The following is a 24218-nucleotide window of genomic DNA, read 5'->3' as shown; positions in this document are numbered from 1 at the left end:
TTCTTTGAAGTCATTAAAGTATCGAAGAAATGTAGAAGCCATATAAGCGCCGTTATCTAGTTGGAAAAGCTCAGTTTTATAACATTCTAAAACACTTCGTTTTATTAGAGTAAACAGCGTATATACTTATAACAGTCTTCTATGTTATTATAATTGATTATAGTTTTACTAGCCGCTACAGAAAGGAAATAGCTACGAATATTTTACTGAAACCTGGAAAACAATAATAAACACAGTATTGAGTATATTACAGGTAGTTTTAAAATTAGTTCAAGTGCCTTAGTTTTTTCTCCCCTAGGCCCGGCATGGCCAAGCGTGTTAAGGCGTACGACTAGTAATCTGGGGGTCGCGGGTTCGCATCCCCATCGCGCCAAACATGCTCGCCCTTTCAGCCCTGGTGGCGTTATAATGTGACGGTCAATCCCACTATTCGTTGGTAAAAGAGTAGTCCAAGAGTTGGCGGTGGGTGGTGATGACTAGCTGTCTTCCCTCTAGTCTTACACTGCTAAATTAGGGACGGCTAGCACAGCTAGCCCTCGAGTAGCTTTGTGCGAAATTAAAAAAAATAACAATTTTTTCTCCCTGAAGAATGTATTGAAGTCCTTCACTTTCCGCCATCGAAAAAATCCGGCGTTTTACTGATGTGCATTAACTGAAAACTAACACGTTGAGGATTCACAATTTCCCGAGTTCACTGTTGTATTTTGTCTCTATGTAGTTTTCTGCGATTATTTCAATATACGATTACTATAATAGATTTCTCTACTCTTTTGAGTGGTAATTTATTTTAGTAATTTTCGTACTTCGCTAAAATTGTAAGTGCTTTTTTGTGTTATTTTATTATTGTTACTTACATTTTTGTTTCAAAAGCCTATAGAAAAATTCGTTAGATAAATGGGCATAAAAATAAATTAAAAATAAAATAACTTTGAAAAAGTGTTTATTTCAAGGCGGAAACAGAGATCATCAAAAACCTAAAGAAACAAGCTGACTCAAAATGCAAAGCTTTATTTTGAAGCTAAAAGTAGAAACTCTTTAAATGCAAACAAACTGTGCCTCCTTTTTTACTGGTAAAACCAAGTGCCATCTAAGAGCTAGAGCCAATGAATATATGAGAATTTCCCATGAAAAAAAAAAAATAGTTGAGTAGGTCCTGTACTCCCTTTATACCCCGACATCATGAAGAAAGGGAACACGGACTTAACTTATTTAATATTCTCTGCAAAGTGAGGGTGTTAAGAAAAAAAATAGTAAGTCCCTCTCACGATTATTTAACTTTAGCTAGAGAGGTTGGTCGCACGTCGTCTTTGAGCGAACATCAAGTCTTGAGGTTGAAGAATGGAGAGATGAGAGAGGCTTATCCAGAAGGTTTCAGGGCAGAGAGAAAACCAAAGGTGATGATGTCATTGAGTAGACAAACATTCGACAAAGCACTTAATAAAGAACTTCTTATAATAAGGGCAACAGGATGGCTGGAATCTGTAAATCTAACACCACATCTTGGGTCTTTAACTCCAAGTGCCCTTCGATTTGTTGTGGGACGAAACGGGAATACTCCGATAAATCACATTTTCACAAGAAAGGCACCAAATTAGAAAAAAAAACAAGAAATGGTTACTTTTGTAAAGTGAATTTAATACTTTTATCAGTAGTTATTTTATATGTCTAGGGTGTTTTGAAAGCAAAGCAAATGTTATACGGGGATATTGTTTGATGAGGGGTGCTACTCATGGCGTTCAGCTTGATATTTAAAGAGTTTTATTGTTGACTGATAATATTCATTGACTACAGGAATGTTGTTAGCTGTCTGTATGTAATTGATCAGGGTATATTCTGGCAGTCTGAGGGGTAATCTTAGAAATCAGTTTTCTGGAACTGTAGTGATTTGGTAATATTTTTGGGTATATTATGATAATTATTATATATTATAGGTGATTTGTAAGTCGTATTATATTATGGTGTGTGTGTAAGCTTTACGCTCCCTAGTTGCACAGCGGAATATCATTGGACTGACACTTCTAACAACCAGATTTCAATACCTGTGGTAGGCAGAGCACAGATATATGAATTTTAAACAAACATTTTTTTTACCAGAATGAATGATAGAATTTCACCTTCTACATAAGATACATTTTTCTTTTAGATTGCACATATTTAATATGTATCATTATTGTATTTTAGTTACTTATATAGAAATAACTCTTTTTAAATAATATCTTTTTATTTTGTTTTGGAGTGTGTAGAAAGTTTATCTGTGTATCCTCCTGTTATAAATAAACAACGTTGTTCATCTTAAGTATCGTAATCCATTTATAGTGTCTACATTACATTCTTAAGCTATAAGCCCCTATTTTGACTCCACTAGAACTGATAAGTACTGTAGACATGAAGTCAAAACAGGGATATGTTGAGATTTTATTTCAAGCTTGATTTGTTTACTTTTCATACAGTCACTAGTTGTAGGCTTAAAAATATAATATTTTCAACTTCTTTCTGTTCTTTTATGAGGATCTATATTTCTCTTTTAAATTAAAATATTTAATTATTTTGTTCAATAAAATATATTTGATTAAAACACATGACTATAAAATGGACTGTCTGTGCTCTGCCCACAACGTTGTGCTACTGGGGGACAAATCAAGTTGCTTTCTGTTTTCTTATAAGAAAGCCACTTTCAGTTAACTGCTGAATCTTCTGAGGGCAATCGAACATCTGATTTTAGCGTTGTAAGTCCGAAGATTTACTGCTGTCCCGCAGGGAGACAATTAAATATGCAGTGTACATATGTAAAAGCCAACAGACTCAATTATTATTTAACACCATAATATTCTTGAAAATATATAAAATAAAATTGTATGTTGAGAGAGACATTTTGCACTAAAAATAATTTACATCTCTGGAATTAATACAGATCTTTGATTAAGCACTCATTTGTATATGTATTAGAGTTTGAGCCACAATACCAGTCTCCTTATTGCAGAGTTTATCAAGTTAAGTCATTAGCAATGATGAACATACAAGAAAACTATTGGAAAAGTGTTTCTCGTTGTTTATAAACCTGTAAATGTTTCACCTCGTATATAAGAATGTTTATCTGTCACATCTATATCATGTTGTAGATCAGTAGCATCTTAATAAATACCCTAGATCAAGTTAATTCTTACCGTAGAATCTTTTTCCCAGTTCATTCCTGTTGCCTCAGGGAATGACATTATCACACAGTGGAGTTTTACTTCTTTCCCCTTAATGCCATATTGGATGGAGGGCCCATGTATTTTTGGAGGACCTTTTGAAAGTAATTAAAAAAAAAGGTAAATAAATACTGAAGTGTTATATTATACTGACCAAGTTACAGCTGTCAGAGATAATATTATCTGTTCGTTTTTTTAATTAATTGCTCCGATTACTTGCTTATTTCTGTTTGTTTGTTTAATAAGAGAACGTTTCGGTGTCACCCGTTGTCTCATGACATTTTTCTTTTCTGTTAGTGCAATAATAAAAAATAAGAATTACACAAGACATCGAAGACAGTCCTAATAACAGAACCAAAAGTTTACTTTTGAACTTGGGTACACAGCGCCAAGAATTAAAGTGTGTAACAGCATGTCATGCGACTGAGCAGCAGTAAGATACATCAATATTGTTTTAAGCTTAACATTCTTTTAGCAACTGCTGTGTAACATTACAAGTAAATCAATAACAAAATTCTGTGAGATATTAAAGACAGATAACTTGCCTCTAATGAACAACCACAGATTTGAAGAAAGTTCTACGAAACCTGAGGATTTCGCCGTGCACGTATACTGACCAGCTTGTCTTGAAGTGTTGAGTAGAATCACCGTTTCTTCACCTGTACCTATTAGTTCCCCAGTGCTTTGGAATACCCATACAACTCGAGGTTCAGGGTTACCGTCAACAAAACACCTCAGATACACCTTTTGGCCCAAGTCTGCAACAAGGGTTTCTGAAGGAACACGAACTGTTGGAGCATCTGTTGGAAAAGTGATAAATTATTAACCCGATAAGTTCTCCTTTATTTCAGTAACTGGAATAACAAAATAATATTGTTATGATTTCTGATTTGTCAGGAAGATCTGACCTGGGTGGCAGTTGTTTACTGTGAAACTGAATAATTAGTTATCGTTCAAGTGCTAAATTGCTAAACACATTCATTAGAGTGAAAATTAGGTTCCAACTTACAGTGGACATCTAAGCTTATTGATGATCTGTTCTTCCCAATTTCATTGGTCGCCTCGCACGTAAAGTTATCATGATTCATTTCTCGTGTCACTCGTGATATTGACAGTTTGAAAGACTCCTCCGTCAACGGTTCATCATTCCTGCAGGAAACCAATCACTTATGTATTTATTAATGGACAACTCCAGACTCTAGCCCATCAGTTTGGAAGGTCAGACATAGGTTTTATGTTTGAATATCTTTGAAATATACACTAAACATTTTTAGTTCTCTAAGTGTTTGTTTGGAATTAAACACAAAGCTACACACACAATGGGCTATCTGTGTTTTGCCTACCACAGGTATCAAAACCCAGTCTTAGCAGTGTGGGTCTGCAGAAATACTGCTGTGCCACTGGGAGGCTTCTATAAAAGATTAAGGGTAGACGAAATATTTTCTTGCTAAGCTGAATTGCCTAGGACAGTATTCTTCATATCTAAGTTTCAAATTGTTTGTTTATTTATTCCTTCCAGAGTAAAGCCACATTGGGCTATTTGCTGTGTTCAGAAAGGAGAATTGACTCCTGGATTTTAGTATTCTAAATCCATCGACTTACTGCTATCCTAACACGGGATATAATTTTTAAGAGTTAAAACTAAGAGGAGCTTACTGACTTCAATTTTTCTTTACTATATCAATCAGATAGAGTTCTGTTTCTAGGGTGAGTTTTAGTTCCGTACTGTGTAGGTAGTTTACTATGGTTAGAAATTAATTGTGATGCAAATTATTACAAAATTATACTGATGAGACAGTGATAAGTCTGTGGATTTATGACACTAAAATCAGGGATTTGAGTTCCCTCAGTGGGCACAGCAGATAGCCTGATATGGTTTTGCTATAAACAAATAAACAAACACTTACTGATTTTGAAACAGGAGACTTCTAATTTCTCAGCCCTAAACCTGCTGGCTTATGACACTAAAAATTGGGTTTCAATACCCATGGTGGAGAGAGTATAAATAACTCATTGTATAGCTTTGTGTTTGACTACGATTAATCGAAATCAACCAATAGAAATTGGTCGTGGTTTCGCTAAGTTCTGAGAAGTTGAAAACAGTCATATGACTTACTTAAACCACTTTATTTGGAAAACTCCTGGATTCGCTTCTACATCACAGGAAAAGCTAATATCCTCAAACTCTAAAACTGGAAACTTGGAAGCTCTTAAAACTGTTTGTGGCTGGTCTGTAAAAGAAAGATATCCATGACAACCAGAAAGTCCAAATAAAACAATGTCAGTTATATTAAAATCATTTGGTGTAAACAAGACTGTACTTGAATCAACATGAATTTCTCAAAACGTTCCAACGTGGAAAAACATTTGAATTTGTAATCTATAAATCTTGCAGTTACTTAAAGTAAAATATTATTAGAAAATATCATAATCAAAAGTGAATCCCATGAAGTTGTATAGTAAATATTAAAAACATCTTTTAAAAACACTTCAAAATTTCCTTAACTTCTATCGTCAGTGTTAATATCTAAAGAGAAAAAGTTAGTTAATGACATTGTGACTACAAAAATCAACATTAGTTACTGATTGACATTTGGAATTCAATGTGGGAACACAACAGAGAGCCCTTTATTGTGTGTTGTGTAGACTTAACTATTTATGTTATAACACTAAAGTAGTTACACCAATACCTATAGTTGTACAGACTTAACTATTAACGTCATAATACTAAAGTAGTTACTACTTACCTACAGCTGTATAGAGTTAACTATTGGTGTTATAACACTAAAGTAGCTAGTACATTACCTACAGCTGTGCAGACTTAACTATTATTTATATAATACCAAACCAATTACATGAATCCTTTCCTTTTTTGACCAAAAGGATCTTTATATAACTGATTTTGTAGCATCACTGGCTACTGCTCAGTATGAAACGTTTCTGATTTCTTATACTTACTCATCTTGTAGAAGAATCTCGTTGAATCACAGATTGTAATGTGTATATATATATTCCTAGATATACAGTCATACTACAGATTTAGTTATACTATAGATATAATCATACTGATAGAATATAGTCATACTATAGACATAATCATACTCCTAGATACAGTCACACTATATATTTAGTCATACCGTAGATATAGTAATACTATAGATACAGTCATACTATAAATATAGTCATATTATATTATAGATACAGTCATACTATAAATATAGTCATATTATATTATAGATACAGTCATACTATAGATATAGTCATACTCCTAGATACAGTCATATATATAGTCATATTATGGATACAGTCATACTACAGATTTGGTCATATTATGGATACAGTCATACTACAGATTTGGTCACATTATAGATACAGTCAAGATATAGATATAGTCATACTTCTAGATACAGTCAAGATATAGATATAGTCATACTCCTAGATACAGTCATACTATATATATAGTCATACTATAGATACAGTCAAGCTGTAGATATTGTCATACTATAGATATAGTCAAGCTACAGACAGTCATACTCCTACTTTAAATTAATGTAAATTAAGGTTCTTGTCATTTTCCAGAGACCTCACAAATGTGAAGCCATTGGCTTGCAATTTTAATTTCAATGTTACTAACCTTCTAAGGTTCACTTCATATGAATTACAGTATTACTATATCTTGAGAGTTTTTGTTCTATGAGCTTGTGGACTACAGTTTCACTGTGACCTCAGGACTTACATAATGTGAACTACAATATTATTTTAATTTTAGTGTTTAAGCAATGTGAACTATGGTACAACTATAACTTCAGGGTTCATGCAATGTGAAGTACAGTATCACTTAGCTTTAGGGTTCTGGTAATGTGAATTGCAGTACCATTATAAGTGCAGAGTTCAGAAAATACGAATTAAATTCTCAATGTATCTTCAAGATTTTGATAATGCAAATTTAGGCTACTATTGAAATGTGAGTATAGAGATTTAAATAAACTGTATTTAAATTGAGCCTTCAGTGTTCCATTGGGTAATTTAACCAACAGTTGCAATAAACTAGACTTACAGAGAACCTCCAATGCTCCAGTAGGTAATACAACCACCAGTTACAACAAACTGGACTTACAGAGAACCTCCAATGTTCCAGTTGTTGCTAATGGGTGCTTCAGTGCCGGATTTTCTGCTCTACAAGCGAGGGTCTTTCCATCATGATGGCTTCCAAGTATCAAAGTCCAGAGTAGAGATGAATCAGCCCTCTTCCCATCAGGAAGCAAGGTTGTGGTATATTCAATGTTTTCTTCTACCACTCTTCCCATTTCATCCAACCAAGTAAGCTGTGTAAGGTACAAAAGTTGAAAAGCAGAATTTTAAGAAATGTTCAGGGTTTTTACCGAGTGTGAATATTTGTTATGTAAGGAGGATATTGAATAAGTGCCACACATGAAAATTATTCAAAGAATGTAAAAGGTAATGACAATTCAGATCACATAGTATAAATTACATTATTGTGTTGATAAGACGGCTTATGTGGATATTAAAACTTTATTTTATGTTTTAATACCCATACCATCTGTCATTTCAATACAATTTTACTTCAAGTGAGTTTATTGTTGTCATGAATCAGAAATTACATCATTACTACAATTACAGGGTTTAGTTTATGTAAACTATATTTTTTCTAAAATTACAGGGTTTAGTTTATGTGAGATATACTATCATCACAACTTTTGGGTTTGGTAATACAAACTACAACTAAAACTACAGTAAAGGAGATGTTATTCCTACCAGATTGTGCTGTAAATAATATATAAAATAAACAGTTAAGTCTATGATGTCTTGTTCAGTTATAGAGAAAACATACAGTTAAAACTAAGAAGTAGCACTAGAAACTATAGATAATAAACAGCTAAGGGTAATATTTGATGTTACATAGTGGAGAAAAAAAGACAAGTTATTATCACTTCACCACTCCCATTAATTTAATAACATGATATGGATGGACATTATTAGAGTTGATTCAAATGAGACTAAACAGTGTGTATCCAGCAGTTTTAGTGTTAGCAAGTACTGTTAACTCTTGAACAGAAACCATTAAGTGTCATTTCTAATGAGACAAAACAGAGTTTGTCTGGTACTTTTAGTGTTAGCAAGTATTGTTAACTCTCAAAGAAAAATTATTAAATATGCATATGCAGAAAGTTAGTTGTTGGCTAACCTCTGTTGCAGGTCTTCCTCCATTTGAAACACAGGTCAGTTGTGTCTTCTGGCCAGCCTTGCTTCGGATCTTAGAGCCTTCCAATATCCTAGGTGCTGATGGAGGAACTGTAGAGAATACATTATTTGACCAGTAGTCAAAAATCTTGTTACTTTGAATTAGAAGTGGTATGTATTCAATAATTTGTGACTTATCTAAATGCATACAGGGGTTGTAGAAAATAATGAAAACACCGTTCCTGTTTTATTTCTAGTTTTAATGTCTCTAAGATGGAATGTGTAGCCATATAGTAACTGTGTGTTAAATCATCCTGTACCATATAATTTTTCACTTTACAGTTATTATGTTGTTTTGTTTTTCACAGAAAGACACTGAAAATGTCAAGTGGGAGTTTCAGAGGCATATTTCCAAGGAGGTGAGAGTAAGATTATATTTAAATGTCTAAATGAATTTTGATGGGCACAAATACCTAAAATAATGAATGCATCCCAAAAAATAGTTTCAAAAGTGATATCAACATGGGTATCTGAAAATAATACCACATCAAAACAAACATAACAGTGGAAAAAAAATCATGTTGACAGGCCATCGGAGACAAGAATTAACAAAGAACTGAGACAAAAATAAAACACTACATCATAAAACATGTTCAAGAACTTATCATTAGCAAATAACAAGCAATCTTTGTCAGAACAACTTGAAGGAAATTTTCCAAGATGCATTACCATGGTAGGTCTACAATTGAAGAACATCTGTAACTCCAAAGAAACTGTCTAAGCAAAATTGTGCCGAGAACCTAAAAGTTCGACCAAAAATCAAAGAAAAATGTGTTTTGATGAAAATAATCACATTTTTTAGTTTTCCACCAATGGTGAAAAACCAAGAAAAAACTTTAACCTTGAGTGTTTTATGCCATCAGTAAAGCCTGGTAGAGACATTATGATGATATGTTTGTTGGAAGAGTGAAAAGGGAAATAACAGCAAATGTTTACGGACATTGTTCTTACTCTATGGTTGGCTCTATTGCAAATAGAGCTGATTCACTTTAAGAAGATAATACACTAATTCATACTTTTGATATTGTTAAAAGCTGGTTCTAATAACATAAATAACCTAATTTAAACTTTATCTTGAAAATAATCATCAAAGCAAGTTTTTATCACTAATATCATTCAACTATTTGATTGTAGCAGTTTTACGCCATCTGGCGATGCTTTTTGTCATATTTCCCACATGTCATGAAGGCTATACCCTATGAATTTCAACATAGTATGAGGTTGTTCCTCTGAACTGAAACAATCAATCAATATATATTAATTACTATTTACATTCTACTTGTTCAGAAATAACAGGTCTTCCATTATCTCTTAAAACTCAATTTCCTTTCTTAATTGTGTTTTCATATAAAAACCTTGTACACATGAAGATAATTTATGTTTGGTTATGCCCTTCAGAGATGTGTAAAGAGGTGAAACTGTGCTAACTTATAGAAGTCAGCATTGTAAATAAACAAAGTAAAGGATTATAAATTGCACTGGTTAGTAGATATTGATAATGGATCATTTGAAATTAGTAGTATGAAAGTGAAGAAATTGTACTTGTTCAATATAAATTAACAATTTAAAGAATATAAGCTGTACTGCTTCAGTGGAAGTTAACAATAGATCATAAGATATATAAAAATGCAGAAACTGTATTGGTTCAATATAAGTTAACAATGGATCATTAGAAGCTAACAATATAAAAATGCACAAACTGTATTGGTTCAATTTAAGTTAATAATGGATCACTGAAAGTTAGAATTATTAAAACGTAGAAATTGTACTAGTTTAATAAAGGTTAATAATATAAAAAATACTAACTGTACTGGTTTAGTAAAAGTAAACAATGTAAACAAATAACTATATTGGCTCAATGGAAACAAAAACTACTGAGTTACAAGAAGTTAACAATTAAAGATTAGTAAACTGTACTAGCTCACTAAAAGTTAACAATATAAATAAACATAAGCAGTACTAGTTTTCTAAAATTAACAATGTAAATAAATATAAACTGTACTACTTCATTAAAAGTTAACAATATAAATAAACTGTACTAATTCATTGAAAGTTAACAATATAAATAAACTTTTTATTCACTAAAAGTTAACAATGTAAATAAACATAAACTGTACTGAATACTTAGCACTAACCATAAACAACCAGAGTTGCACTTTCTGAACGAATTCCTTTCACTCCTTGTGCCGCTCCAACTTGGCATTGGTAAGTTGCGTCATCATCCAGACTGACGTTGGTAATTTGCAGCGAAAAGTCACCTACATAAAAGTATTGCATATTTCAGTGAGATCAATTAAATGCCACAGGATATTAACTATGGTTTAAAGACGTTACAGACAAGGCGGAGTTGTATAGCGTATTTACAAAATATATTTACGAGTTACGTTGCAAGAATAGTTTTTTTTTATTTGCTTGGAGAATTTCGGGCTGATAAGACAAATGTTTCTAAGTCTCGCTTTAACGTGCTATAATTAGGCACGTAACTTCGTCGAATATACAGTTTGTGAATTTTCTTTTCTCCCCGCAGTGGCACAGCTGAATGTCAACGGGCTCACACCCCTAGAAAACGGCTTTCAATATTAATCTTGGGCAAAGCACAAATAGCCCCATTGTGTAGCTTTGTTCTTAAATGTAAACAATCATTTAAACTGAAATTCTTTTACTTTAAAAACTTAACGTGTATGTCTATAACAATGATAAAATTACATTTTTAATACACGTGTAGAAAACGACTCTATAAGTTCTTGAATTTTCAAGAAATCTGATATCACATGTATTTAAATATAGTGGCCTGGCATGGCCTAGCGCGTAAGGCGTGCGACTCGTAATCCGAGGGTCGCGGGTTCGAGCCCGCGTCGCGCTAAACATGCTCGCCCCCCCAGCCGTGGGGGCGTATAATGTGACGGTCAATCCCACTATTCGTTGGTAAAAGAGTAGCCCAAGAGTTGGAGGTGGGTGATGATGACTAGCTGCCTTCCCTCTAGTCTTACACTGCTAAATTAGGGACGGCTAGCACAGATAGCCCTCGAGTAGCTTTGTGCGAAATTCCAAAACAAACAAAAACCATTTAAATATAGACTAGCTTGTTAACTGTTAGAAAATATAATATTACACGTATTTAAATATAAATTGGCTCGTTACTTACGTAATTATTACAGCAGTAGCTCTACGTATGTATCTTTAGATCTGATTTGATAAACATCTGATCACGTAAAGTAACCAGTGCGGAAGTCGTGATCTCTATCTTCTGTAGCTATTTGATCATGTGAAAGTTACCAGCATGCAATTTGTGGTCTCTGTGTTTTGTAACCATCTGATGATGTAGAAGACTTTACCTTGTTTGTGTGTTTTTCAACCTTATAAACAATGCAGAATTGTATCGACTTCAATCATTGGTTCATGAAGTATAGATTAAACTTCTTTGATAATCCCACTTATCTTCATCATCCGTGTGTGTGTGTTTTTTTTTAGCAAAGCCACAAAGAATCTCTGCTCAGCCCACCGAGGGGAATCGAACCCCTGATTTTAGCGTTGTAAATCCGGAGACATACCGCTGTACTAGCGGGGGTCTTCATCATCCGAATTAAAATCTTATTAGAACACCCGCCCATGGAGTATAAACAACTGGATCAGTAGGGATAGTTTTAATTATGGTAATCAACTCACGTGTCAGGTTCAGGCTCTTCCACCCTGAAAACCTGTTACTAAGCCCCATTATATCAGGGCGTGATTCAATAGCCCATCTATGAAGGGAACTTCGCCATGTAGCTAAGGGCAACTCTCCCACCCATTCCACCTCGTTTTCGCCGGCCCAATTTGGTGCCGATGGCTCCAAATATGTTAACGAACAGAGAGACACATTAACACTGAATGCGAATCAATATAAGAAATGGGGGAAGGTGTCCAGAGTTAATAAACATTATTTGTTTGTTCATGGTATTTTTCACTCTGGGGTAAGGATAAATGTATCCTGTTATAGTGAATAGATGTATCCGTATTCATGTTTGTGAATTGTAGTTCGTCTGTGACACATTTCATGTTTCTTTGCTGATAAATGTGGAATAATTACCTTCTTCATCACTACCAACCATCCTGATACGTGGAAAACCGGTCAAGTCCCTCTCTGTTCCAAGGCCAAACCCGTCTTTTGTCCACTGCAAAGTACCAACCTTATGTAGGACACGACAAGGCAGAATTATCGTGTCTCCGAGAACTGCTGTTCTACTAGAAGGTTCAAGGGCAAAGGTCTGTTGTGTGGGGCCTGAAACAGTTCAGGATATACGCATGAGCAGTTTAATGAAATATTAATCTTTAACCTATCAGTATAAATATAAACCTAAACACAATGAAGTCGAACGAGTTTTTATTCACGATAATCGCATATTGTGATATCTGCCACCTACTAAAGATACAAATTTCAGTTATTACCCGAACCCATTGTAAAACATTATTATATTTTCAGACTAATCTTAAGAGTGTTCTTATAAATATCGTTTTAAAGTTTTAGTTTACATATTTTACATCCATATATCAGGTATTATAAGTAGCATGTTCAGTACATTAATTGGTGTATTCTGCATCCATATAACAGGTATTATAAGTGACACTTTCAAATATACTATACCCATACATTAAAATTTCGTTCATATATTTCAGAGCGGCTAGTATGGGTATTAACACTTTTACTAATAAAGGAGAGAACAACGTTTGACCTTCCTAGGTCATTTTCAGGTTAACAAAGAGAGAGTTTGCAACGGAGGTTTAGTAGTTTTTCTGTGAATTAAGGATAATGTTTGTACACTGATCAAAATTCTTGGATAGTTTTTATCTTCATAAAATTACAGCTTAGATTTTCCTTTCGCCACTGTTGGACGAAATAAATGTCATTTCTTCTATTAAAACATTTTTGTTTTAATTTTCTTAGTTTCGTTAGGATCACACAAGCGTATATGATTAACAATGGAGTTTAAACAGATAATATGGTACACAAAGGTTTTGTTTGTTTGTTTTTTAATTTCGTGCACAGCTGCACCAGGGCTATCTGCGCTAACCGTCCGTAATTTTGTAGTCTAAGATTAGAGGGAAGACAGCTCGTCATCACCACCCACTGCCAACTCTTGGGCTACTCTTTTACCAACGAATAGTGGGATTAACCGTCACATTATAAAGGCCCCGCGGCTTAAAGGGCGAGCATGTTTGGTGCGATGGGGATTCGAACCCGCGACCCTCAAATTATGAGTCGAACGTCTCAGCCCTCCTGGCCATGCCATGCCATTAACACTTTTACTATTACATGTAAAGCAGAGAACAACGTTTCGGCCTTCATAGGTCATCTTCAAGTTAACTCCCATACCAGCCGTCCTGAAATACATTTTCACTTGAAGAGGGTTCCTCATCATCACAAATCTTCATGTGTTATTCTCTTACACATTTCGACTCGTAATCTGAAGGTTACGGGTTCGAATCCATGTCGCACCAAACATACTCGCCCTTACAGCTGTGGGGTCGTTATAATGTGTCGATCAATTCCACTATTCGTTGGTAAAAGAGTAGCCCAAAAGTTAGCGGTGGGTGGTGATGACTAGATGCCTTCTCTCTTGTCTTACACTGCTAAATTAGGGACGGCTAGCGCATATAGCCCTCGTGTAGCTTTGCGCGAAATTAAAAAACAAACAATCTTAGACATTTGTTATTATAACAATTTGTTGAAATACTGTTTTTCCTGGGATCGTTTCTATTACAAGTTACTACTACGTAAACTTCTTACACTGACATACTTTTTACCCTTTAACAAATAAAAATAAACATTTTAACGCTAAAAACGGAAAATTTCTAAATCGTCTTAACCTAAACGTATGAGACGACCACAGTGACAACGAGAAATAAATGATTAAAATTGATAATTCTACTGGACTGTATTACTACGACATGTAATAAGATTAATCAATTCATCGCTACAACTGAGAGTAAAACACGTGCTTCATGCTTACCCTTAGGTAACACTGTTGAAACAATTAAACTGACCAGTGTTGCGCATTATTTTTCCTGTTACACTACTTTTAACAATAACTAGTATTTTGACAACGTACCTATAGATGTCACTACCTGCACAAAGAAAGCTTTTACAACGTAAATCGACAGCAACTGAAATACTATACGTGTTGTAATCAACACCAGGGTGTACAATATCATTTCTTAGTTTGGTCTGCGATGATGGTTTGATTCAAATCTTCCCTGTTGTTATTCTGCAAGAAAATATTTATAACAATACTGAGGTTACATGATATTGTACAGATGTTAATATTGTGTTTATAACAATACTGAGGTTACTTGATATTGTGCTGATGTTAATACTGTATTTATAACAATACTTAGTCTACTTGATATTGCATTAATGTTAACACTGTTTATAAAAATCTTAGTCTACTAGATGTACCGATGTTAAAGTTATGTTTATAACAATACTTAGTCTACTTGATATTATACTAATGTTAATACTGTGTTGATAACAATTCTTAGTCTATTTGATATTATACTGATGTTAATACTATGTTTATAAAAATAGTTAGTCTAACTGGTATTATACTAATATTAACGCTATATTTATAACAATACCTAGCCTACTTGATATTGTACAGATGTTAAGAGTGTGTTTGTAGCGATACTTATTCTACTAATTATTCTATTCATATTATTGTTATGTCTATAACAATACTTAGTCTACGTGATGTTGCACTAATGTTAATACTGTGTTTATGGAAAACTTAGTCTACTGGATGTTGTACTGATTTTAACGTTATATTTATAACAATACTTAATCTACTTCATATTGTACTGATATTGTGTTTATAACAATACTTAATCTAATTGATATTGTGCTGATGTTAATACTATGTTTATAACAATATTTGACTACTTAATACCGTATTCATGTTAATTCTCATTTTATAACAATACCTAATCTAACTGATATTCTAATAATGTTAATACTGTGTTTATAACAATACTTAGTCTACTTGATATTCTGGTTATGTTAACACTGTGTTTTATAACAATATTTAGTCTATTTGTTATTACACTATTGTTAATACTGTGTTTATAACAATACTTCCTTTTCTTGATATGGTACTGATGTTAAAGTTATGTATATAACAATACTTAATTTATATGCTAGTGTTAATACTGTGTTTATAACAATACGTAGTCTATTTGATATTTTACTAATCTCAATACTGTGTTTATAACAATACGTAGTCTATTTGATATTTTACTAATCTCAATACTGTGTTTATAACAAAACATAATCTACTTTATAATGTACTAATGCTAACGTTAGGCTTACAACAAAAGTTACTTCATATTGCACTAATGTTAATACTGTGTTTATAACAATACTTAGTCTACTTGATATTGTACTGACATTAACGGTATGTTTATAACAACACTTAATCTACTTAATATTCTACTAAAGTTAATACTGTGCTTATAACAATAATTAGCCTACTTCATGTATCACAAATGTTATTAATGTGTGTATATCAATAATTAGTTTACTTGATATTGCACTGATGTTGTTACTGTGTTTATTACAATATTTAGTTACGTGATACTGTACTGATGTTAATACCATGTTTATAACAATACTTAGTCTATTTGATATTGTTTTTTATGTTAATATTGAGTTTATAAAAATATTTAATCTATTTAATATTGTACTGATGTTAATGCTGTTTTTATAACAATATTTAGTTAACTTGATATTACACTAATGTTAACACTGTGTTTAAAAACTACTTAATCTATTCGATGTTGTACTGTTATTAATACTATGTTTTACTACTGATATTGTACTGATGTTAACATTATATTTTTAACAATACTTAGTCTACTTCATATTGTACTGATGATAACGTTACTAATATTAATACTATGTTTATAACAATACATAGTCTAGATGATATTCTTCTGACGTTAATACTGTGTTTTATAATAATACTTGCTCTGCTTGATACTGTACTATTTTTATTACTGTGTTTATAACAATTATTAGTCCGTTTGCTATTTTACTAGTGTTAATACTGTGTTTATAACAATAAATAATTTACTTGATATTGTACTGATGTTAATGCTATGTTTATAACAATACTTAGCCCACTTCATATTGTACTGATGTAAGTAAGTCAGTGATGTTTACACTATGTTTATATCAATACTTATTCTAACTGATATTTTACTAAATTTAATAGTGTATTTATAACAATGCTTAGTCTACTTGATATTGTTCTGACGTTAATAGTGTCTTTTATAACGATACTTAGACTACGAGATATTGCACTAATGTTAACACTGTGTTTATAAAAATACTTAGTTTACTTGATATTGTACTGATGTTTATACTAGGTGTATAACAATATTTAGTCTCCTTCATATCGCACTGATGTTAATTTTATGTTTTTTACAATACTTAGTATACATGATATGGTAATGATAATACTGTATTTATAAGAGCAGTAAATCTATTTGATAATTTTCTAATATTTATGCTTTCTTTATAACACTACTTAGCCTACTCGATATTGTGCTGATGTTAATACTATGTTTAAAACGATATTCTCTCTACTTCATATTGTGCTAATGTTAACCTTGTGTGTATAAATATTCTTAGTCTACTTGATATTCTACTAATGTTAATACTGTGTGTATAAGAATACATGATCTACTTCATAATTTACTGATGTTAACGTTATGTTTATAACAACAATTAGTCTACTTGATGTGGTACAGATAATAATACTGTGTATACTTGATATTCTAATTATGTTATTGTTAGTTATATATAAATACTTCATTTGTTTGATATTGTACTTATGTTAACACTGTGTTTCATAACAGTGCCCAGTCAATTTGTTATTGCACTATTGTTAATAGTGTGTTTATAACAATACTTACTTTACTTGATATAGAACTGATGATAAAGTTATTTTTATAACAATAATTAGTCTACTTGATATTGTACTAATGTAAATAATGAGTTTAATACAGTATTTAGTCTATTTGATATTGCTCGAATGTTAATACTGTGTTTATAACAATACTTACTATACTTGATATTGCATTGATATTAATGCTTTGTTTAAAAAATACTTCGTATACTCGGTATTGTACTAATGTTAATACTGTGTTTATTTCAATATTTAGGGTAACTTATATTTTACTAAAGTTAATACTGTGTTTATAACGATGTTTAGGATACTTGATATTGTACTAAATTAATACTATGTTTTAAAATAATACTTAGTCTACTTGACATATCACTAATGTTTTAATATGTTTATAAAAATACATAGTCCACTTGATATATCACTAATGTTATTACTGTATTTATAGCAATAGATATTCTATTTGATACTCTTCTGATATTAAAATTATGTATATAACAATACTTAGTCTATTTGCTATTACACTAATATTAATACTGTGTTTACAAAAATTCTTATTGTTCTTATATTAATACTATGTTTATAACGATACTTAGTCCACTTAATGTTGCACTCATGATAATACTGTGTTTATAACAACACTTAGTCTCTTTGATATTCTACGAATATTAATACTGTATTTATAACAATAAATTGTCTTTATATTATGCTTATGCTAACGTTATGTTTATAGAAATTTTTAGTCTACTTGATATTGTACTGATGTCAATACTGTGTTTATTTCAATAGTTAGTCTAACTGTTATTCTACAAAAGTTAATCCTGTGTTTATAATAATACACAATCTGCTTGATATTTGACTAATGTTAACGTTGTGTTTATAACAGTACTTAGTCCATTTGATATTGAACTGATGTTAATATGGTGTATATATCAACACTTAGTCTAACTGTTATCCTACTATATTGAATACTGTTTTTATAAATTGATATAGAACAAACGTTAATTATATGTTTTATAACAATACTTATTCAATTTCATATATCACTCATGTTATTAAAGTGTTTATAGCAATATTTAGTCTCTTTTATATCGCTGTGATGTTAATATTGATTTTATAAAAATACTTAATCTACTCGATATTGTACTGATGTTAATACTGTGTTTTTAACAATACTTAGTATATTGGTGTTAATACTTTGTTTCTAAAAATATTTTGTCTGCTCGACATTGCACCAATGTTATTACAGCGTTTATAACAATACTTAGTCTACTTGATATTTCATTAATATCAACCCTGTGTTTGTAAAAATGCTTAGTCTACTTGATATTGTAATGATGTTAATACTGGGTTTATAACAATACCTAGTCTAACTGATATTCTACTTATGTTAATACTGTATGTATCACAATTTTTCTTCTACTTTGTATTCTACTAATGTTAATACCATATTTATAACAATACTTACTCTACTTGATAATGTGCTGATGTTAATGCTATGTTTGTTACAAACTTAGTCTACTTGATATTATACTGATGTTATAGTCATATTAATAAGAATACTTAGTCTTCCTTATAATTTACTGATATTAATAGAGTGTTTAGAACAATATTGAGTCTACTTGATATTTTACAGATGTTAATACTGAGTTATAGCATTACTTAGAACATTTCATATCACACTAATATCAATACTGTGTTTATAGCAATACTTAGTTTTCTTTGTTTGTTCTAATGTTATTGTTATGCGAATAATAATACTTAGTCTAATTGATATTGTACCGGTATTAACGTTATGTTTATATAAATACTTAATCTACTTTATATTATACTAATGTTAATACTGTGTATATCACAATACATACTCTACTTCACATTGCACTTATGTTAGCATTTTGTTTACACAAATACTTAGTCTAATTTATATTGTACTGATGTTAATATTGTGTTTATAGCAACACTTAGTTCACTTGATATTGTACTGCTATTAACGTTATGTTTATAACAATATTTAGTCTACTTAATATTCTGCTAATGTCAATACTGTGTTTCTAACAATACTTAGTCTACTTGTTATTATAGTGATGGTAATACTGTGTTTATAACAAAACTTAGTTTACTAGTTATTGTACTGATGTTAATACTGTGTTTATAACAATATTTACTCAATTTGATGCTTTACTCATTTTAATGTTATGTTTAGAACGATACTTAGTGTATTTGATATTCTACTGATATTAGTACTCTGTTTATAACAATACATAATCTACTTGATAATATACTTATTTTAATGTTATGTTTATAAAAATACTTAGTCTACTTACATTACACTACTGTTAACACTGTGTTTTTAAAATTGTACTGTTGTACATACTATGTTTATAACGATACTTAATCTACTTTATTGATATATAACAACGCTTTGTCTACTTGGTATTGTACTGATATTAGTACTATGTTTATAACAATACTCTCTCTACTTGGTATAGTACTAATGTAAATACTGTGTTTATAAAAAATACTTATTCTAATTGATATTGTACTGATATAATACTGTGTTCATGACAATATTTAGTCTACCTTATATTGCACTAACGATAATACTGTGTTTGTAAAAATACTTATTGTACTTGATATTGCATTGATGTAAATACTGTGTTTATAGTAATAAGTAGTCTACTTGAAATTGTAATGATGTTAATACTGTGTTAATAACAACAGTTAGTCTACTTGAAATTGTAATGATGATAATACTGTGTTAATAACAATAATTAGTTTACTTGATATTTTACTGATCTTAATACTGTGTTTATAACAATATTTAGTATACTTAGTATTGCATTAATGCTAATACTCTGTTTATAACAATATTTACTCTACTTTATATTGTACTGATGTTAACGTTATGTTTATCACGATACTTAGTTTACTCGATATTCTATTAATATTAATACTGTGTTTATAACAAGACTTAGTTTATTTGATATTTTAATGATCTTAACGTAATATTTATAACGATTCTTATTCTATTTCATATTGTACAAAACTTAATACTGTGTTTATAACAATATTTATTCTACTTGATATTGCACTAATGTTAATGTTGTGTTTTTAACTATACTTAGTCTACTTGATATTGTATTAATGTTAATACTGTGTTTATAACAATATTTACTCTCTTTGATATTGTACTGAAGTTATCGTTATATTTATAACAATACTTAATCTATTTCGTATTTTGCTTATGTTAATACTGTGTTTACAACAATACATAGTCTACTTGATATTGTAATAATGATAACGTTATATTTTTAACAATACTTAGTCTACTTGATGTTATTACTGAGTTTAAAGCGAAACTTAGTGTAATTGATATTCTAATGATTTTAATATTATATTTATAGCTATACTTAGTCTACCTGAGATTCTAATGATGTTAACGTAATGTTTATAACAATACTTTGTCTACTTACTTTGTACTGATATTAAAACTTTCTTTCTAACAATACTTGTTCTGATATTCTACTAATATTAATACAGTGTTTCTAACAATACTTAGTCTACTTGGTGTTGTACTAATGTTAAAGTTATTTTTGTAGTAATACTTAGTCTCCTTGATATTGTACTAATGTCAATACTGTGTTTCTAACAATACTTATTCTACTTGATATTTCACTAATGTTTATACCGTGTTTATAACAATATTTAGTCTAATTCATATTGTATTGATATTAATACTGTGTTTATAACTATCTTTAGTATACTTAGTATTGTTCTAGTCTTACTACCGTGTTTATAACAATATTTATTCTACTTTTTATAGTTCTGATGTTAACGTTATGTTTGTAACGATACTCAGTCTACTTCATACACTGCTAGCTTTAATACTGTTTTTATAACAATACTTAGTCTATTTGATAGTGCACTAATGTTAACACTGTGTTTATAAAAATACTTAGTCTAATTGATATTCTACTAATGTTAATACTGTGTTTGTAACAATACTTAGTCTACTTGTTATTGTATTAGCGTTAACGTTGTATTTGTAGCAATACCTTGTCTACTTGCTATTGTACCGATATTAACGTTATGTTTATAACAATACTTAATCTACTTAATATTCTACCAATCTTAATAAGATGTTTATAACAATGCTTGGTCTGCTTGTTATTGTACTAATTTCAATACTTAGTTTATAACAATAGTTAGTGTGCTTGATATCGTAATGATGTTAATGTTATGCGTATAACAGTACTTGGTCAATTTGATCTTGTACTGATGTTAATACTGTGTTTATAACAATATTTACTCAAGTTGATGTTTACTGATTTTAATGCTATGTTTAGAACGACACTTAGTCTACTTGATATTGTACTGAAGTTAATACTGTGTTTATAACAATACTTAGTCTACTTGATATTGTGGTAATGTTAACGTTATATTCATAACAATATTTAGTGTACTTAATATTGTACTGATGTTAATACTGTGCTTATAATACAATTTAGTCTACTTCATATTGCTCTAATGTTAACACTGTGTTTATAAAAATACTTAGTATAGTTGATATTGTACTTATGTTAATACTATATTTATAACAATACTTAGTCTACATGATATTTTACTGGTGTTAAAACTATGTTTATAACAGTATTTAGTCGACTTGATATTGTGCTGATGTTATTATTGTGTTTAGTAATACATGATATTCTAACGATGTTAACATTATGGTTATAACAGTACTTAGTCTATTTGATATTGTACGTACCTTAATACTGTTTTTATAATAATGCTTAGTCTACTTGATATTGCACTAATATTAATAGTGCGTTTATAGCAACGCTTAGACTACTTCATATTTTACCAATCTTAATTCTGTTTTTATAACTATACTGAGTCTACTTGATATTGTATTTCTATTCACAACGCATCTTTACCTGTATTGAAACCAACTGGTATTGAAGTAACATTTACATAAACTAAACAAATAGCCGTTGGTGTCATAATCATTTTAAGATTACGTTTAGAATATAAATTAAGATCTTCAATACACATTTTTAATACTATTGTTTCGAATTGTTTAAAGGTAATAACCCTGTTTCAACAATAAAATTAGGTTATCTTGATATTGTGGTGACAATAGGGTTGTTTCAATATGAACACTTAGACCATTTGATATTGTGGTGACAGTAGGGTTGTTTCAATATGAACACTTGGACCACTTGATATTGCAATGAACAGTAAGTTGTGTCAACAAGAATAATAAAACGAATTGATATTCTAAGAAGAGAATGTTGTGTCGATAAAAAATAGGTTCACTTTATACTCTAAGGAACAGAAAGTTGTGTCAGTTAGGACTGACGGGTCACTTAATATTACAATTGTGATGACGTGTGAAAAATGATATTACATGATATTATAGTAGTGATAACGTACGTTGGAAATCTCATTTACGGTAGGAATAACAATTAATGATTCATGAAATACAATGTAACTGTAGTTAATAATAATTATTAATTTATGAAATACAACTGTAGCTGTAGTTAATAACAATTATTAATTTATGAAATATAACTTTAGCTAGTTAATAATTATTAATCTATGAAATACAACTGTAACTGTATTTAATAACAACTATTAATTTGTGAAATACAGCTATAGTTAATGGTTGAACGTTTTTGCTTTTGATGTTGTCTTGAAAGAATTATGTATAAAAACAAAATAAAAACATCAAATAGACTTGGTAAACGGGCTTTGAAGTTATACAAAAGTTATCTATTGAATCCAAGCGAGCAGAATTTTATGTAAAATATGTATCAAATACGTAACGTGTGAGAACTTGTTTGATGAGGAGAGATTTAATGTATCAAATATATAACCAATCTTGTAGAGAAAAAGAAAAACTTGGTCTAGAAATTAGTTTAAACCTAAGAATTCGCTTAAGTGACACCAGGTGATATAAAACCTTGGTTGTGTAGAAAGTACAGTATCGATGAATAACAGTGAAACATGTCAGTTAGCTTTCGAGCTACCTACCAGTTTTACAACACATAGCGTTTAAGTATGTTACAACACCCAGAGAACCCCAGCAGTATATGATGCGATTAATGAAACGATAACGTTTCGATTAATTTTTTTTTTCGTATTCGCTGAGGACCCTGTAAGCAGCGCATTCACCAAGTCACAAAGAATTTAGTATATGTACGATTTGTAGAACTGTTTAAAAATCCACTATGGATTTAAACTGTACTTCTGTGTCTATATTATTTCGATTTGTATAAGAGTGATATTAAGTCTAACAGTTACGAAAACTGTATTCTAGTTTAATGTAAGGCTGTCAATCAGTATGTGAAGTTTACTACTAGCAGAATATATCATTATTTACTTACTGGACTTTCAGGCTTAGGGTTGAATGACCTGCTTTCTGAAAAACCATTCTTGTTCTCGAAGACTTTTTATTCCCATATCTTTTGGAGTTGATGGGCTGTAACTATATAACAATACAAAACGAGGTTAAATCAGCGTCAGAAAGGTTATATAACTTCATTATTTCCTGTGTAGTAATCTACATTACATTCTGGCCAAGTCACTCTGGATAAACGCTAAGGTTATCAGAAACTGCACCTACTCTTCGAACCCGACAATATTCCAGTCAATAACCAATCACGACTTATGCACGCTCCGAACGGGTATCGGACAGCTTTTACGTTGATGTGAGGTTTGTGAAACTGTTAGTGCAGAAGACCTTGTGGAGAGGACGCTGCTGTTGTCGACTAACAAGTTGAGCTTCTCGACCACAGGTATGGCTCAGGTTGTTCCTATCACG

General features: G+C 31.0%; 1 protein-coding gene across 3 annotated transcripts in view; it reads right to left on the bottom strand.

The window, feature by feature from the left end:
* The window catches only part of LOC143225449 (irregular chiasm C-roughest protein-like), a 29492-nt gene extending 5572 nt beyond the window's left edge, over positions 1 to 23920 (bottom strand). For all 3 annotated transcript variants that reach the window (XM_076454891.1, XM_076454892.1, XM_076454893.1), the window contains exons 1-10: positions 23782 to 23920; positions 14543 to 14698; positions 12523 to 12714; positions 10589 to 10711; positions 8398 to 8504; positions 7309 to 7516; positions 5308 to 5422; positions 4201 to 4340; positions 3737 to 3991; positions 3165 to 3286 (exon numbers count right to left, since the gene is read on the bottom strand). In XM_076454891.1, the coding sequence (XP_076311006.1) occupies positions 3165 to 3286; positions 3737 to 3991; positions 4201 to 4340; positions 5308 to 5422; positions 7309 to 7516; positions 8398 to 8504; positions 10589 to 10711; positions 12523 to 12714; positions 14543 to 14645 (1365 nt within the window). In that variant the 5' untranslated portion in view covers positions 14646 to 14698; positions 23782 to 23920. The remainder of the gene's footprint in view (positions 1 to 3164; positions 3287 to 3736; positions 3992 to 4200; positions 4341 to 5307; positions 5423 to 7308; positions 7517 to 8397; positions 8505 to 10588; positions 10712 to 12522; positions 12715 to 14542; positions 14699 to 23781) is intronic.
* Positions 23921 to 24218: the final 298 nt, after the last annotated feature.

Source organism: Tachypleus tridentatus, chromosome 9 (genome assembly GCF_004210375.1).
Source record: "Tachypleus tridentatus isolate NWPU-2018 chromosome 9, ASM421037v1, whole genome shotgun sequence".
NCBI lineage: Eukaryota > Metazoa > Arthropoda > Merostomata > Xiphosura > Limulidae > Tachypleus > Tachypleus tridentatus.
The sequence above is the reverse complement of the archived record's forward strand: the minus strand, read 5'-3'. Positions and strand labels throughout refer to the sequence as shown.